The sequence below is a fragment of the Durio zibethinus genome, chromosome 7 (assembly GCF_047325235.1).
Source record: "Durio zibethinus cultivar Kanyao isolate XHJ-2024 chromosome 7, ASM4732523v1, whole genome shotgun sequence".
Taxonomy (NCBI): Eukaryota; Viridiplantae; Streptophyta; class Magnoliopsida; order Malvales; family Malvaceae; genus Durio; species Durio zibethinus.
This window is the reverse complement of record NC_143168.1, coordinates 20,050,119-20,070,312: the sequence shown is the minus strand read 5'-3', so window position 1 is coordinate 20,070,312 and position 20,194 is coordinate 20,050,119. Positions and strand designations below refer to the sequence as shown.

At 27.2% G+C, this 20,194-nt stretch overlaps 1 protein-coding gene across 1 annotated transcript; it reads right to left on the bottom strand.

The window, feature by feature from the left end:
* Positions 1-280: 280 nt before the first annotated feature.
* Positions 281-8,521, bottom strand: LOC111277445 (benzyl alcohol O-benzoyltransferase-like). Its single transcript, XM_089763763.1, has 2 exons — positions 8,021-8,521; positions 281-1,291 (listed from the first exon to the last, which is right to left on the bottom strand). The coding sequence occupies exons 1-2, from the start codon at positions 8,471-8,473 to the stop codon at positions 374-376; spliced, it is 1,371 nt and encodes a 456-aa protein (XP_089619889.1). The 5' UTR covers positions 8,474-8,521; the 3' UTR covers positions 281-373.
* Positions 8,522-20,194: the final 11,673 nt, after the last annotated feature.

The following is a 20,194-nucleotide window of genomic DNA, read 5'->3' as shown; positions in this document are numbered from 1 at the left end:
TGGTTCTACGGCCAATTTGTCTATCTCTTTTGGTCCATCATGATGAATGCATTTCTTGAGAAAAAAGTGTTCATAATTAGTAATTACCTTCTCAAAGTGGTGTTTAGATATAAAGCTCAATCTTCAAGGATCACCAAAGCATTTCATCAACAAGATTGACAGAATGGAAACATAGAAGTATCTCATGCTAACTAGGACTGACAATGCAATTAAACCAAACGGAACCAAGGGAAACACATTAATGGTCTCTGTTTCTCGACATCATTAAAAAAAAACACTATAATTAAAATTATTCTATTTGCGCATGAAAGTCATAGTGCAAGCAACAAATTGGTTTAAGGTTTATGATTGTGTAAAATATTATTTATTCCTTTTACAAATTTGACTTGATCAAATCAGAATTAGTCTTACCATCATGGTTCTCATCCTTCAACATGCTATTCAGCTCAACGACAAATCTTTCCATTGTTGGGGCAGGCAAGCAAATTGGCATCATAATCCCATCCTCTCCTTTCTTGTTTTTGAATGGCAAAAAATGTTTTCCATCCATAATCTTGGCTTGTCCACCATACACTGCCTTGCCCCAACCAAAATCAACATCTTCGAACTTGATACGTGTCACGTCCGACACTAGGAAAGATCGGGTCAACGCAAGGGCAGGTCGACCTCTAGACACGAGAAAATCTGCTGTTGATTTCATGTACTCTTCCGTTACTTTTGCCTTCGTCTGTTTCACTAGCTCTATTGCATACCATAATGGACTTTGGCATAGTTTTCCAACAGTTGTTGATGATGCCGGGTAGGCAATCGCATTCCCATAGTATCCTAATGGTAATGGAGGATTAAACTTGGAACGTGCGTTTACAATGCAAATAATGCGAACATCTTCGTTGGCGTCAAGTTGTAAGGCTTTGGTATGACATCGCCATAAGCATGCAGTTAGGATGTCAAAAGTTGAACATTGGTGGTGTGGTGGAACAAGTCTATGCAGAGATGAAACTTCGTTAGGTCCGAAGAAAAAAGAGCGATAAACCATGTTGTTTGATTCAGTGATTTCACCATTTGTATCACTATCAATCACTTCTTCGAACTCATGGTGTATATAGGTTATTCGAGGTGGGTTTCGAGCATTTAGAAGATGCCTATCCCAAACGGGTGAGATTGTGGGACAAAGTGCACCTCGTGCCATCTCGCCTATAGCAGTCATGAATTGCAACAAGCCAATGGCATCGCTCATGGTATGGTTGTGGCGCAGGGCAAAGATGAAACCACTGCATTTCAATCTTGTTACCTGTTTTAAAGTTGGAAAAGTGAAAAATAAAAGCACAAGTACGTAGTAATTCATATCATTTTAAACAGATAACTTTTTGGTTAAAGTCTAAAAAATTATATAATAATAAATAAAAGAACATATAATATTTTTTAATCTTTCTTGTAAAATTTAAAAATTTTACAAATCATTATAAATATCTAATTTTATCTAAATCGAATTTATTTAATTTTTACGTTTAATTTAAAATTTTCAATTTGAGCTAACTTAAGCATATTGAATTTTTCTATTGAGTTCGTTTGAGCTTTGTTTCATATTAATCACTTTCATGAGATTATTTTACACAAATTAATTTCGGTTCAATTTAGTTTGGCTTGATTTAAGATTGAATCATGTGAGCTTCGTGCAAACTTAAAATTTAAATCCAAATTCATTTTTTAATCCAAAATAATTTTTACTAAGATTAATTAAAAAAAATAAAAATAAAAACTCGGGGAATGCTACCATGAGAACCTTCCTTTCCCTTTTACTTTCTCTTCCCCCAATTGATCCCATTTTTTAGCTTCTAGTTTTCCACCTTACATTTTAACCAATAAGTTCTAACACCAATTGAGTAAGCACACGGTGCCCTAAATGCAACAGGCTATGCTACCCTTGCTGCTACAGGACTTCAAAAATCAAGTTCCTGAAAAAATTTTTAGACCCTTCTATCAAGAATGAAGCTCAAGGACAAGGGGATTTTTCTGTTTCAAAGAGCATGACCTTATTTAGGGGGAGGAGAAAACAATTATAGAGAGGGGGATTCGGCTTGAAGCAAGGAAGATCCCTGAACCAGCGTTTCCAGAGACCCCACTCGAAGGCCATCCATTATTAGCCCCCCACTGTCAAGCAACCAAAAAGTCCCAACATGCCCGCTCAGTAACCCATTTTCCATCACTGACACACCTTCCCAATCCCACCAAACACAACCATCACAACCAAAAAAAAAAAAAAATTCCAACCAGCCAAGACCCCTTTTGGTTACCAAAGAACTCCACATCAACTTAACACAGCTACAAGCAACGCACTTCTCATCACCACACTGCTCGCTACCCACTCACTTACCACTAGCCACCATCACAGCCTAAGTTCCCCACCACCAAAATAACCACCTCAGTCGATCTCCCTTCACTAAAACCTTATCAAAATCACTATCAAACAACCTCTCCTAGACCAACAAACTACCTCTGCCTAACTAACTCTACCCCTCAGAAGCCCAATCAATCACCACCATTCTATCAAATTTTCCACTACTGAAACCCCTATTGCCATGGCCTTTCCCCCACCAAAAAGACCACCACAGAAAGACATGAAAAAACAAAAACAAAAAAAAAAAAAACTTGAAATGTGTCACAACCAAAAATTAAAAAAAATTACAGTCTTGCCAGAGAAGAGGAACCTCGGTGCCAATGCCTAAAAAAAGCCAATGAAAAAAATAAAACAACATAAGAGGGAGAAGAGAGTGGTTTCAAGTTTTGATTTTCGAAAAAGAAAGGAAGGGGAGGGAAGAGATGGAGGATAGGTGAAAAGGTTCAGTAGGCTATTCGATGAGTAGAGGAAAAAAAAAAAGAAGTAATGAGGAAAAAAAATGAAGGAGCTTTTGATGAATTTGATAGCTGCAGAAAATAGAAAAACAGAATAGGAAGCTAAAATGCAAACTAAGACAGAGAAAGGTGAGTAGTATGCGAAGAAATTAAGAAATGCAACGTAATGCCAAGTAAGACAAGAAAGGAAGAGCAGTATGAAAATGAGTAGGGGAAGCTAGCTTCTGAAAGGATGAATATGGATAGCACAAGTGGCAAAACTGTTACCAGTAATTAGCTGGAAAAATCTAATTAGTTAGTAGCTTTCAGTGTCACTTGTTTTTAGGGGAGCCTTGTAATTAGTAGACAAATGCAAAATGATGTAATAAGAGCCTATAAAAGGCCAATCATATAATGAATGATGATATGAATGGAAATATCAAAGTTTTTCTCTTTTCTACTATTCTCTTTTCTGGTCTTATTCCCTCTTTTTTTAATTTCTGGCTTAATTTTTTGTTTTATCTGATTTATCTAGTCACAATTATTCTATGAGAAATTGGTATCAAAGTTACAACCGATTCAACCACAATAAACTGGGAAAATCAAATACAAAAAAAAAACTATAGTTGAAGGCACCAGGTCTAGCACTTTGTAAGATCAGATTCAAAAGTTGCAGATTCAAATAGAGGAACAAAAAGGGGCAAAAGAAGGGTCTTGAGGCTAAACTGGAGATAGTTGCAGCTCAGATGGCTGAAACCTAAGGTCAAATGAACATAGTCATTAAATTGTTGGAGAAAAGTAGCCTTCAAGTTCAACCTGAAGTGGATGGTGCAGATATTGCTGCTAACAATTAACAAGCTCCAACTTTCCAGTCTAAAGCAGATGGTAAGCAACCCATTGAAGTTACTGTTATAGATGAGAATGAAAGTTCATTTATAAAAATGATGAACCTAATCTTCTTTCAAAGAATCCTTATGATGTTAATAACCATGCATTCCAAAAAAACATACCACCATATAAAAATCTTGATAACACTGCAGTAGGATCTAGCTTAGCAACAACAATGAGAGCCTTTTCACTTAGGCCCAAGATTGAGTTACATGTGTTTGATGGCAATAATCCCAGAGACTGGATTAAAAAATGCCAAAAATATTTCACAATCTTTGCTATTACTGATCACCAGAAATTAGAATTGGCAATCACGTATCTATTTGGTAAGGCAGGGGTATGGTTCAATGGTTACTTAATGCAAAAATCTGGGCTTACTTGGTAAGAATTTGATACTGCTCTATGCCAGAAATTTTGTGATAAAACTTACTCTGATGTCATAAAAGAATTTAACAAGATAACTTAGAAATCTATATGGAAGATTACCAAAAAAAATTTGAAAAACTTAGGCCTTACATGCTTTAAACTAATCGTTACCTCCATGAAGCCTATTTTGTTTCTGGCTTTGTAAGTGAACTGAAAGATGAACTTAAACCTAGAGTTAAGACAAATCAGTCTTTAACCTTAGCTGCAGCTTATAGGCAAGCTAAATTACATGAATTGTCTCTAGAATTAGAGAATGGAAGGCACCTAACACCTACCAAACTAAGAATTGCACCCAACACAAACTAGCCTCCTATAACCTCCTATAATCCTAGAATCAAACACAAAAAAATTCTAATAGCACCCCAATCACTCAAAAACATATTACTATAGAGCAAAGAAGAATGCAGAATCCATGCTACAGATGTGGAGAAAATATTTTTCAGGACATAAATGCAAAAATAAACAATTGAATGCAATATCAGCAGAGGAAATGACAGAAGAAACAAGAAAGATCAATGATACGAGGCAAGAAATAATTGGTGAACAAAAGCAAATTGATGATAGTTTAGAAATATCTATCGATGTCTCAATGGGAAGTGTGAGATATAACACTCTTAAAACCAAGGGCATTACAAGAGAAAAGCCCTTGAACATATTGATTGATAGTGGCAGCAGCCATAATTTTTTCACCCCAAAATGGGCTAAGTATGAGGTGAAGTTACTACAAACTAATCCTCTGGCCATTACTGTAACAAGTGGAGAAAATTTATATAGCATTGGTAAGTGTAAGCAATTGGGATGGCTGATGCAAGGATACCAGTTTACTCATGATTTTAAAATTTTGTCCATGAGAAGTAATGACATGGTGCTTAGGATGGACTGGATGAAGAATTATAGCCCACTAGTATTTGACTTTTATGAAATGTCAGTAACTTTTCAGAAAGAAAGGCAGAAAGTTACACTAAAAGTAGGAAACAACTTTGCAAGTTTTAAACTAATCACTGGAGGGAAGTTATAAAAGCTAGCTGGTGAAAATCTTGAAGAGATTGTCACTATAGTGCTTGACAAAAGGATAGTGAAGAAAAAGAATCAAACAATGACTTAGCTTTTGGTAGTCTGGTCTAATTTGGGGCAAAAAATGCAACATGGGAGGATTATCCTGTATTAAAATCTCAATTTCCATATTTTGATCAGTGGGGACAAGGATCAACTACAGGAGAGGGTAATGTGATGAATCTGATAGCTACAGAAAATAAAAAGATACAATGGGAAGCTGAAATGCCAACTAAGATAGAGAAAGGTAAGCAATATTCGAAGAAACTAAAAAATGCAGTTGTAATACCAGGTAGGACAAGAAAGGGAAACAAACATGAGGATGAGTAGGGGAAGGTAGCTTCTGGAAGGATGAATATGGACAACAACACAAGTGGCAATACTGTTACTAGTAATTAGCTGGAAGAATCTAATTAGTTAGTAGCTTACTGTGTCACTTATTTTTAAGGGAGCCTTGTAATTAGTAGACAAATGCAAAATGATGTAATGAGAGGCTATAAAAAGCCAACCATGTAACGAATGATGATATAAGTGAAAAAATCAAAGTGTTTTTCTCTTTTGCTACTCTCTTTTTTGGTTTTATTCCCTTTTCTTTTAATTTCTAGCCTTTTCTTAATTCATTATTATCTTTAGTTCATCTAGTCACAATTATTTTGTGACAGAACTATTCAGTGGCCGGCCATGATGGCAGAGCTACAACGGCCTATGCGATGGCAAGCCACCTGGTTCTGGGTTTGAGAACTGGCCAGTGATTAGGTTTATTTTTTACGAACTAGGCTTTTTTTTTTCCTAAGAGGAGGAGAAATGAATCGAACAAAAACTCTTTGGCTTTTATAGTTGAAAAGATTAAAAAATAAAAAACACCTGGTGAGTCAGACCTGAACCACAAAGCCAACCTGACCTATGATTGACTCGCTCCTGACCCACTCATCTAGTAACCCATGACCCAAGCCCGACTCAAGCTCTACTTGGATCAAATCCATGCCTACTGGACCCACCTTTGAGTCAGACCACAAACAAGGCCCAAACTTCAACCCACTTGCTTTAGAACCTTCCATTGAATTGGGTTTTGACCCAACTTGTGGTAAATTTATTTTAATACAATTTAGTTACTTGTTTATTTTTACTTGCATATTTTTAATAGATATATATATTTGATTATTTTAAATTATTGATAATAAAAAATAATAAAAATATTATTATTTTTTAAATACATTAAATGGTTAAGAATTAATATTATGATTTTGCCTTGCGTAAGTATATTTTTTTCATTATAAAAGAATGAGTGAAAATTTTCTGATAATAGGATTTTGAAAAGTATAAGTAGTGATTCTTGAAAATTTTTTTAGTGATAAAAATCTTTTAAAAATTTTTAAAGTATTAAAATTTTTAGAAACTTTTTTCAATACAAAGATTTTTTTTTAATTTAAATAATTTTTTTAAAAGAAATAAATATATAAAATATTTATAAAAATATACATCTTTTAGGAAATAAATTTATTTATGGATATTATATTCTTGTATAACTTTTAAAATAAAATATTAATAATAAAAAAATAAAATTTTCGAAGATGAAATCTTAAAAGAGTCTAAATATTGATTATTTAAGAATCTCTAAGCGATAAGATTTTTCTAAAATGCTACTAAAATATTAGGACATTTAGAATAATTTTCAATAAATATTTTTGTTCACCTTTTAATTAATAAAAAGATAAAAAAATGGATTTTTATAAGAGAAATACATTTGGGTTAAATTATAAGTCTTATTTTATTATATACATCTTAAATATTAATTTTAAAGATAAATACGAATTGTCGATGATGGAGTTTTTAAAAAATTTGAGAAGTGATTCTTAAAAGATTTTTAGGTGAAAAAATTTATCTAAATATTACCAAAGTACTGAAATATTTTTTTGAAATATTTCAATTTACAAGGTTCTTATTTATCTTTCAAGCAAAAATTAAAAAAAAAAAGATTTTGTTATAATAAAAAAGATTATAAAATTATTTTTTAATATCAAAAGTATGACCATTTCTATTAAGATTAAAAAATAACATATAATTAATTGATACCGTTTTCAAAATAAATGCTATGAGATACTAATCTTTCCTTATACGTAACTGCACTTTTAAATTTAACTTTATTTTTCGCAAACAAAAATATTGTCTAAAAATTTTAATTAATTTTAAGATTTTATTAAAAAAATAAATTTTTAAATAATTAATTACATATAACAAAAAATATTGATGATGATTCTCTCTAATTTTGAAATTTTTAAAATTTATCTAACAATTTTCAAAACCGATACGATAATCATACATGAAATAATAACTCATATACAAATAAATATATTATAATATTATATACTAAAACTCTTCAATTGTAATAATAATTTATTTGACTGTAGACGTACCACATATTATTTTATATTGAAGTAATTAGACAATGCAATTGATTTAATTATTTATAAAATATTTTATTTTTTTGTAAATTTTAAAATAAAATGATAAGGTATAAGACTCTTTCTATGTATTAATTTTTAATTACTATACTTCCCACTGAAAAAGTTTTGTACATGTTTTCCACCGTCTGCAAGGAATCAAAAATAATTAAACGATTGTAAATGGCATAAAGTGTTAGATTTTTTTTATTTTAATGATAATAATTTAAATCTTAATAATTTCAAATATCAAAATAATTAAGATGTTAAATGAAAATATATAAATTTGGAAGGTCAATGGTTTGTTTTAAGCATTTGTTTATGATCAAGGGTAGGCAATTAAGAATTACAGATTAAGAGCTTGGAGTCTAATGAAATACCTGGATTAGAAACAAGGGGCAATTCAGCACTCCACCATAACCTTGAACATCATATAGAAGCTCCTCCATGCATGGAAACGGTGGTTGAAGTTCATCACCAAATTGCTCAAGTGTAACATCGGCATCACCTTCAATAAACAACACCCCTTCACCGGTACAATCCACCGCAAGCTTGCGATTTGGCCCTTCCCTTAACCTACCGGCAAATGGATAATAAAACACCAGAGTTTTCGCAAGTGCATCTCTAATAACCCTAGCAGGATCCTTCCCTTTCATGGAAGGGTTGCATCGATAAAGTTGGATAATCGGATATTGAAATCGGTGACCATCTCTATCATCAATGTCCGACAATGGTTTATACTCACGAGGGGTGGGCTTAGCTGGGGTAACTAGCTCTGGTTTACACCTACGGACCTTGAACACTAGAGAAGTGGGTGGTGTTGCCATGGCCATGGGAGCTTAAACTGTGTGGAATGGTGACTAGAACTATAGAAAACTTGCTTTATGTTCTTAGATCAGATGGAAAGTAGTCTTCGGCCTCTTCTTCATTTCTTGGCTATGTGCTTAGAGATCCGTAGTGAATTTTTTTTCAATAGGGCTCATACTTCAAGAAGCTTTTTTTTCTTTTCCATTCTCTTAATAAAATGCCACTTGAACACTAACTTATTTTTTTAAAGGCAAAGAAATTTATTTAATGGAAGTCAATGAGATTAAGAGATTAGGAGAGGACAGAATGAGAAAAGAATACAAACACAATAAATATATATATATATATATATATATATATATATATATAAGGGAGTTATAACCAAGCACATAAACTTTGTGAACGAAATACCCCAATAACGAACCCATTGGCGATAGATGAGTTGGCTTTCGGCTGGACTAAGTAATGTTCATTGTTGAAAATTGAAACGTAACTAATTATTAGTAATATTTTTTTGCCAAAGCAAAAAGATGCTTTTATTACAAGAAATCATCTATCAAAAGTTATCGCATATTATATTAAAAAAACTAGGTTGATTGGTGCAAATTAATTAATTAATTTATTTTAAAGTTATGATTATAAAAGGATATTAAATTTTAAACAAACATATGAATAAAATATAAAAGTATTATTTAAAAGTATTAAAATTTCTTATTTTTTTGAAATTTTTAAATGAAAATGGATAATCTATCTCTTCAAAATTTATTTCTTAAATTTGTGTAATTATTATATTTAAATTTAAAAACGATGCATTTAAATTTATAAAATGATGAAAAGTCTTGAAATATTGACACTTTTCTTGGCTTAAGGATATAAATTAAATAATGCTTAAAAATATAATAAAGTACAAATTAGTTAAATTATCATTAAGAATTAAAATTATAGAATTTCATCTTCACTTTAATTATTTTGCCGTTTATATTGAAATATCCCTATTTGATGAAAAAAAAATTCTTACATTACAAAGTTAAAGAAAATAATTTTTTTATTATATGAACAATCTGATTCAAAAAGTAAAAAAAGTTATAGGTACCTAGAAATAATTTTACATAAATTTTCATAAGTTTTGAAATTTTTGATATTTAAATTTTACAAATCTTATTTTTTAAAATTTTTTAATTTTATAATTTTAATAAAAATAATGGCCAAAGTTGAATTTATTTGACTCAAAAAATCGATACAAGACAAACATAACTGGAATAATAAATGTTGTAAATTATAAATTGCATAGAAATTATTTTATAATATTGTAAATATATACATTTATGTACAATTAATTTTTTCCTAAAAAATTTTGCTTTTAATTTTTTATAAATAAAAAATACATATACATAGATTTGATACCTATAAACAAAAAAATTAAAAAATTAATCATAATTTCATGATGTTAAAATTTTATATATATATATATATATATATATCCATCAATACTATCTACACATCCACAATCTAGCATTGAATTCAACAATGAATTCTAAAACTATATTTGGCTCATTTGGAAGTCCCTAAACTTCCGTTTCAGTGCGATTACTTCTTCCTTTTGGTGCAAATTTCAGTGCGATTACTTCTTCTTTTTGGTGCAAATAGCACTGTCAAGGTGTTTGGATAGCACCAGTGAGGCGCGATGGGCTCCGTTTATTTACTGGAGATAAAAGCTCCAGTTGAAAATTTTTCAATCTGACCATAGCTTTTATTCCTATTTCGCCCATTATTTTTTTATTTTTTTCTTTTTTGCTCTTAATGTTACAGTGATTTTCACGCTATTTTAATTTTTTTATTTATAAATTTTAAAATAATTTTAGTAATTTAATATAAATAAATTTTATTATTATATAATAAATAACATGTATTATTGTTTTGATTGAATTAAAATTTTAAGATTTTTAATATTATAAAAATATTAAAATATATATAAATAATTTATTAATAAATTTTAAAGCATAAGTCCTTAATGGTAACTTTTTATTCTTATCTTATCACCGCCGTTGTTTTGTTATTTAAACAAATACTACACCACTAATTTTATTTTACCATTACAATATCTAATTTTAACTTATATAATAATTAATTTTATTATTATCATTATTTTTAATTTCACTGAAATTAATCTCAGCTTTTATTCAAATAGATCTCTAATTATTTTTTATTTAAAAAATTAGGTTTAGTCTACAAATATATAGTTTTTTTTTTTTTTGCCAAAATCTAGAAATTTATAATTTAGTTTAGATATAAAAACGGTAAATACCATGAAAATAAATGGTAAAACATTTTATAAATAATAGTAAAATTTTTTACTCTTTTAAAAAACAATAATGTCATTTTTTTTCTTTAAAAAATATAAACATGATTAATTTGTTTTATTTGCGAAAGTCGAGTAAATAACAAAAGGTGAATATCATTGTAGTTCTTTTGGTACAAGTTACGGTAAATCAATTTCAGAAAAGGATTTTAATTTCTCATTAGTTTTAATATTTTCAATAAATATTTTAGTGTGTTTTTTTTTTCTTTACTATAAAACAATTATAATGTCTTTCTTATTTTTGGTTTCAGAAATATTTTTTTTTTTATCTTACTAAGCATAAATATATATATATATATGTCATAACGTATAAGTTTATAAACTTATCGTTAAACATAAAAATCACTTTCAATCTTTTTATAAATGTAATTAACCACCTTAATTAATTTAATTTTTCATAAATAGCCTAAATTTGATTTAGACTTTTAAAAGAATAAAATTTGATTTGCACTTCAAAATTATGTTTAGAATGTCAATTATGCATGAGAAATATTATAGCATCTCAATACGTTCATTCAAAATATGATATTAATTAATTTTAAATTATTATAAAGATTTTAATTTTAATGATTTTTTATTAAATTTTAATGTTTAAATGTTGAAAATAACTTTTAATTTTATTGAGTTACATCTAAATTTCTCACTATTTTGAAATTTTGAAATGAAATTTTGTCCGAAAACTTTCTGCCATTTTGGAAATATTAAAACTGAAAATGTTGTATGAAAGCTTCCACCATTTTGAAAATATTAAAAAATGAAAATGTTTTATGAAAACTTTCACTATTTTGGAAATATTAAAATAAGAATTTTTGTGTAAAAAATTGAAACCATTTGGAAAATATTTGAAATTTTCATCATTCTGAAAATATTTAAAATAATATCTTTTGCCGTTTTGAAATATCAAGAATGAAATTTTGTACAAAAACTTGCAGCATTTTAGAAATATTAAAAATGAAATTTTGTTATGAAACTTCCACCGTTTTGGAAGTGTTAAATATGAAATTTTTGTGTAAAACTTCCACCGTTTTGGAATATTAGAAGTAAAATTTTTGTGTAAAAATTTCCTCCATTTTAGGGATATTAAAAATGGAATTTTGTATAAAACTTCCACCGTTTTGGAAGTATTAAAAATAAAATTTGTGTAAAAACTTCCATCATTTGAAATTTCTACCGAAACAAAACAAAAATAAATCCTTTTTTATAAATTTTTCATCTAAAAAAAAATTCCTTATTTCTTTTTCTCTTTAGGTAATTCTTTGCTTATTATGGTTTTATATCTCTTTAGAAGAGGCTGATGCATTTGTTTCTATTTTAAGAAATAGCTTATCGTTTTATTTCTTTGGCTAATGCATGATAGAATAAATCCTAAAGATATAATTATTAAAAATAAAATAAAAAATCCAGTAAGATAAAAATACAATATATATATATAAGGTAAGAAAAAAAAATACGTAAAAAAACGAAAAAAAAAAAAACTGGGATGGGGTCAGAGCGCAGATCTGAACGGAGCAGAGCGCAGGTCTAGCTAAAAATCTGGGATGGGTTCAGAGCGCAGGTCTGGACGGGGCAGAGCGCAGGTCTAGCCCCATCAAAACTGCATCGTTTTGCATCATAAATGCTCAGAAAATAAAAAATTACTTTTGTTTTTGCTTTCTTCTTCGGATTTGGCTTGGACTTCTTTGTAGAAAAGGGCCCAATCGTCGGTCACCGAAAACTGCAAAAGTTGCAGGAAATTTCAAAGTTCCTCGAAAGTTTAACCAGTATCTTTAATCGTCGTTCGAATATTCGTCAAAAATCTGCAAAGGGTCGTCAGAATCTGCCAAGTTTACCGAAAAGCTCGTCGGAATCTGCAAAAGGCCGCAGGAATGTGCAAACTCTCTTTAAAACTTCAACAACCCACTGGAAAATTCAAGAAAATTCCAAGAATTTCTAGAATTCTCCAGAAACGTCTTTCTGAAAGGAATTTGCTCCTCTTGAACTTCCTAAATTCCTTCAAAATATTAAAGTTTCGAAACACTGAGATCAGAACCAAAAATCCAAATTACCGTACACTTTTTTTTGTAATTTCTACTATGGTTGCCGTATCTCTCCTCCGTCCCCGGTTGTGAACTGATTGTGGGTTTTTATAATAGTCAGATTAGATTTTGAAAAGGGTTTCAGATTGAGCCAAAAATTTTGAATTTCATTATTTTTCAAAATCTTATTATCTCATATTTCAAATGGTATTAAATCTCTTGAATTTCAAATGAATAATGTTATCCGGTCATTTATTTCATTTGACGCTCGACCCTTTTTTGGATTTTATCCCTCTTTAAAAAAAAAAAAAAAATCAGCAACCGTTAAAGACAAAAGTAAAGTAACAAAAAGAAACAAGGTCATGGATTCCGGCTACAGCCCAAATCTAAACAAAACCCTCACCATTTTGGCCCAGATTATTGTGGGTCTTAAACAACTAAGACTTCAAATGGGCCAAATGATAATCTAATGTGTAATTGAATTCCAAATTGGAATTAAAATAACCCAGACCAAAATGAGTCTACAATAAATATATATATATATAACTATTTTTTTCATATAATTATATTCAACCAAAGTTGTGAACTTGAGACAAGAAAGATTAAAAAAGAGTTTGAATCATTTATGAATAATGAGCTTAATGATAATGAAGATGAAAAAAGCTTGTTCAAATCAATTGGTTGGGAGAGCTGACATCCTACTATAGATAATTGTTTTAAAAAGTCTTCTAAAAAAAAAAAGTTTTAATGTTGATTTATTAATATAAAATAATAAAATTTAATGATAAAGCAGATATACTTATCATCTTATGAAGATTAATATTTTCAATAAATAAAAATAAGTGATATTATACTATTTTCATAGTTTACTTTCTTACTTTTACCGCAATGGACTACTCTAACTCAATCTTTCCATTCCTACATTTCACGAATACAATCATCAACAAATACATAACATACAAAGAAAGCTCATATTAGGATTATTTTGCTATTAAATTGTGAAGATCAAAAGTGCTTTAAATTTTAACATTAAAGTGAACAAACTTCAATTCTTGCTTCTTGCATTAATCTGGTTAAATAAAATGCAATATTTAAATATTGCCATTATAATTTTTATTGATTTTTACTTTATAAAATTGTTGTTCTGCCCAATGGGATGCTTAGTTTTGAAGTTATAATTCCCCTAACTTAATATAAGATCTATTATTCTTGAAAGCTAGTTCTAGAAAGAAGTCATTGTAGCATAAAAATCTCACTAAGCTAATGGCAAAGCTATAATTACTGATCAAGTAAAATTAAATTTATAAGAGAACTTTGTCACAACGATATCTTTTAGAGGGAATATTAATTGCTAATTAAAAGCCTCGAAGCTCTCAATTGGGTATTTTGTAATTAACATCCCTCCCAATCGATTAAATAGCTATTAAAAATTAAAGAAATAGTTTTCCAAAATTAAAATATATATATATGTAATTGGTAGCGAATGATAGAGACAAAGATGATACTTTACTTTATGCAAGTATGACTAACATCATAGGTATGTACAATTAATGGATTAAATGAGTAATAGGAGAAATTAAGCACAAGGATGTTTCATCTATGGAATTCGGCGTCCATTAAATAGTAAAATAAGTGATATTAGGTCTTTTAAATTTTATTAAAAAATTTATAAAAATAAAATTATATTTAAAATTTTAAATTTTAAAATAAATATATCTAGATTATTAAATATATACTTAATATATATTTTTTAAAAAGAGATCATATATCTAGATTGTTAGAAATATATCTAAATTATATATTTTTAAAATTTTAAAAAAAGATATAGATGGTTTAAATGTTCATTTTAAAAAAGAGAAATAACAAAATTATTGATTTTATTCTAAATATATTCTAAAAAAGTGAGTTTGGGATAAATTTTATCGGATTAAATTAAAATAAAACTCTTAAAATATTAGAATAAATCTAATTTTTGAAACTTTCAAAAATATTTTTTAAAATTAAATAATCATTTAATAAGATTATTTGTTTAAAAATTTAAATAAAATTATTATCTAATATTTTAAAAATATAAGTTATTCATGTAAGCCTCTATATAGCAACTTTGGTCTCCATATATTTTGTAATATAATATACATTAAATTATATATATTAAATAGGTGTCATGCCACTATCAATAGCGTTGTTTTTTTTTTTTAAACGATCTGAAAATTTAATAGAAATTTTTATTAAAACTTATGATATATTTTGATCTTTAAATAAGATAATTTTGCATAATTTATTTTTTATCGAAAAATAGTGTCATATAGCGAAGCCAATATTAACTCGTGACTATGAGAAAAAAAAAAGTACCCAAGGGGTTGGAGCCAATCACTTTTCAAAATTAACACCAAAAGGAATGGGAAAAGGAATCGGTAAAGTAGACCTATCCTTATGGCTACATCCTCATCTTAAACAGTTGGCAATCCAATCAATTGCTCTATTAGCTTTCAAGTTGCATAATATTTTTTTTCACTTTCACCATAATCTATAAAATAACTATGAAAATTAGTTTTTATAATTTATTAATTTTTCATTTAATTTTTTCTATGTCACATATTTCTTATAGTATTTATTATGTTTGGTGTATAAAATTATAATAGGATAAGATAAGATGATATTATAATTAATATTAGATTAAATAATATCATACTATCTTGTATTTGATGTATGTAAGGATTTTGATAAGATAATTTTTTTATTGATCAAAATTATGCTTAAAGTTTATATAATTTAAATCATTATTGTAATTTTTAAAAGTATAGTAAGATATATAAGTTTAATTTCAATAATTAAAAATAATCCTTACCACTTTGTGAGGATTGAATCATTTTATTTCAAGAGGATGACTAATCTCCTTACAATTCCTTTTTTTAAATACAAACCAAACATAGTATAACATGATTATCATCTTATCCCATCCATCATCCTATGCATCAAATATAACTTTAAGGTGTATTTGGTGCATATAATTATGATAGGATATGATAGAATAAGATGATATTATAATTAGTATTAGATTAAATAATATTATACTATTTTGTATTTGATATATATAAGGATTATGATAGAATAAGTTATTTATGGATTAAAATTATTCTTCCTCAAAGTGTATACAATTTAAATTATTAATGTAAAATTTAATGATATAATAGGACATATATGTTTAATCCCATGGATTAAAAATAATTATATTCACTTTAAGAGAATTGATTCATTTTATGCCAAAAAAAGATTAATCCTCTTTACAATCATATCATTTTCTTTAGATACAAGCCAAACATAATATAGGATAATTATCATCCTATCTTATCTATCATCCTATGCATCAAACATAACATTAAAATGTATTTGGTACATAATATTATGACAGGATAAGATAAGATGATATTATGAATATGATTAAATTAAATAATGTCATCCTATTTTGTGTTTGATATGTGTAAGGATTGTGATAGGATAATTTATTTGATATTATGAATATGATTAAATTAAATAATGTCATCTTATTTTGTGTTTGATATGTGTAAGGATTATGATAGGATAATTTATTTATTAGTCAAAATTATCCTTCTTCAAAATTTATACAATTTAAATTATTGATATAATTTTTAAGGGTATAATAAGACATGTAAATTCAACCTATGAATTAAAATTAATCATTTTCACTTTGAAAGGATTGAATAATTTTATACCAAGAGGATAATTAATTCTCCTAGTAATTCTATCTATTTCTTTATATACAAAATATAATATAAGATGATTATTATTTTATCCTATCCATCATCATATGCAAGGTCATGTTTGGTATACAAAATTATGATAGGACAAGATAAGATGATATTATGAATAAGATTATATTAAATAATGTCATCATATCTTATACTTGATGCATGTGTGTAAAGATTATGATAAGATAATTTATTTATTGGTCAAGATTATCTTTCCTCAAAATTTATACAATATAAATTATTGATGTATTTTTTAAGAGTATAATAAGACATGTAAGTTCAATATCATAGATTCAAAATAGTCATTTTCACTTTGAGATGATTGAATAATCATATAGTAAGAGGATAATAATCCTTTTTGTAATCCTATTCTTTTTTTAGATATAAATCAAACATAATATAAGATGATTATTATCCTATTCATCATTTTATGCAACAAATATAACTTTAAATCGTTATATTGCATTTTTTTTATCACGATTCTATTTAAGAAAGAGAATATTTGAATTAAACTTTATAAGCTAGACGAATATAGACTTATTTTGGAGTCAAATATCTAAATCTCATGACAATTAGTAATTTGTAAAATAATTTAGAGAATTAAAATTAAATAAAAAAATCATTTTTTTAATAAATATGAGGTCTTTAAAACTACCAATGAAATAGACATTAAATACATGTAAGATCATCACTAAAATTATCATAATTATTGGCCATAGATAAAATGGTTGGATAAACCAACTAAAATTATTTTTAATTATTATGTTTTGAAGAAAACAAAAACCTTTTGTAATGAGAGGATGATAATAAAAGATCATTCTAAATTCTATAACTATTTGTACAAAAAAAAAGTAAGTGTAATTCTTTTTAAATAATAAAATATGTTAACATCAAGAAGTACATAATATTAAGGGTGAGAAAAAATTTGAAAAAACCAAAAACTGATTCAAAATTATAGTGTTCAATTCAGTTCGAATCGATTTTTTTTATTTAGTTCAGATCAAGTTTGGATATTAAATGTATATATTAAGTTTGAATCAAATTTTGATTCGAAGTGTGAAAAATAAAAAAAAACAAATCGAACCAAATTATATATTTTTATTAATTTTTATATAAATTGTAAATTTTTATAAATAAAAATAATTATTTTATATAAAAATCTATTTAAATATATTAAAAATCCTATTAAAATAAAAAAAATAAAATTTAAAAACTAATGAACCGAACCTAACTAAACAGGTAGAATTCAGTTCAAATTAGATTGGTTTCAAGAGAAGGTTGATTCAGATTCGAATTGGATTTGAAAAAATCATAATACTATACATTATTCAAAAAAGAATTAAATCTAATTTGATCCAAACTACTATCACCCTTGCATAATATCATTAGCAATCGTCATAATCTTTAAAAAGGTGTTTGATTCGAGGGAATATGAAATTTTCGCTCGAAATCTAGCTTGTAAAAATGTGATTCCCATGTTTAGTTCATGGGTATTTGATTATTAGTGTGATATGTACCCAAAAGTCCCAAAATTAGAAACTCACATCTCTTTAGGGTTTTTTAATATTTAAAAAAGAAAGTTATTTTTGTCTCATATTTGACCTTAATAAAAAATGTTTTCATTCTATTTTATTCTTTTGGAAATCAACATAAGGAAAGAAGCTTAATTTTGGTTTTTTATTTACAAATGTAGTATTAAAAACAAATAGCACAAATATTGTGTTAGTAGGAAGCATTAATGTAGTATTTTAGTACTTTTTTTTTCAAATATTGCTTTTTTATTTACAAATGTAGTATAAAAAACAAATAGCACAAATATTGTGTTAGCAGGAAGCACTAATGTAGTATTTGAGTACTTTTTTTTTCAATGTCAAATACGATATTTATAATGAATCAAATGCAGTAATTGTGGATAACATTTTTTTGAAAATTTTTTTAATATAACAACAATGTTTTTTATGAACAAAACGCATTATTTGAGTACTCTTTTTTTATATTTTTCTACTCGAATACTGTATTTAGAGGTTTTAAAATGTAGTAATTATGATTATTTATTATGTTTATTTGAATAGAAATGTAGTATCTGAGTACTTTTTTTTAAATTTTTCACTCAAATATTGTGTTTCGAGGTTGTGAAATGCAGTAATTGTGTTTTGTCATTTTTGGGTTAATACTACATTTTGACATAAAAAATGTTGTTCTTATTAATAAAATAAAAGCTCATTTTTTTAATAACAAATAGGGCATTTCATTGGTCAGAAACACAATATTTGAATCTACAACAATGGTATTTCTAGCATAAGAAATGTTGTATTTGTTAAATAACTTTTTAAATGACAAAGATCATTTTTTTTTTAGACAACATCAAAGAGCTCTAAGCAAAGTCTTTTCTATTTCAATCAACGTAAGCTTCAACCTTCGTGATTTCATCTTCATGTTATTCATTTCATCTTCTTATTTATCAATAAAACTGTGAGTCTATTATATGTTAAATTATGATTTATTTTGTATTATTTGTTTGATTCAAATGTCTTTTTATTTTATTTGTTTAAATCTTATTTAAATCTTGATTGAAAAGTTAATCTATCATATGTGTTCTTGATTTTGATTTTTGTTTTTGATCCACAAATGTTTGGTTGTTGGTTTTTGTTTTTTGTTAGATGTATCTTAGATTCCATCTATCAAATGCACATATTTGCTTTCAACACATGTTTTTAATATTAACAAAAATCTTTCTTCTAAACAATTATGACTTATTTATCGCTAAGAAAGAAAATGCAATTGGTAACAGTACATATTTTACAATTGAATCAGATGGAGACTATGTTTCAATTATTACTGTGACATTAGTTGCAATAAAACTTAAAAAAAGACAAACTATCTCATGCTAATAACACTTATAATAGGCTTCAGATTAGGGAGTTGAATTTAGAAAAATGATTTTTGAAAGTAATAGGTATAGTGTATTGTAAAATTAATAGGAGACTTTTTGTAAAATTATGTTAATTGCTTCAAACACAATTGAGATTAAAGGTATCTAGACATATGCTAATAGAAAATTTGATTATTAGTTTTTTTCACATTATTGCCTTTATACAAAAAATATGGTTATGAAGCATCAAATAGCCATATTTGAAAAAACAATTAGTAAGTAATTTCATGATGTGTTGAATTCTATTTAGAGACTGCATTCCTTGTTATTTAAAAAACTAAAACTAATATTAAAAAATTCAACAGATAATAGATAAAAATGGTTCAAGGATTCTTTGGATGTGTTATATGGAATATACATAAAAATGAATATAGACTCAGTTGACAAACCTAGATACAAGATTGAAAAAAATGAAATTACTATCAATATTCTTGATGTTTGCACACCAAACATGCAATTTATATACATTCACCAGGATGGAAAAGTTTTGCAGCAAATGGCAGAATGCTCATGAATGTCATTATACATAGAAATGATTTTATTTTGTTGCAAATATTGGTTTTGTTAAAAAATTAAAACCAATATTGAAAAATTCAACAAATAATAGATGAAAATTGTTCAAGGATTCATTGGATGTGTTATATGGAATATACATAAAAATGAATATAGAC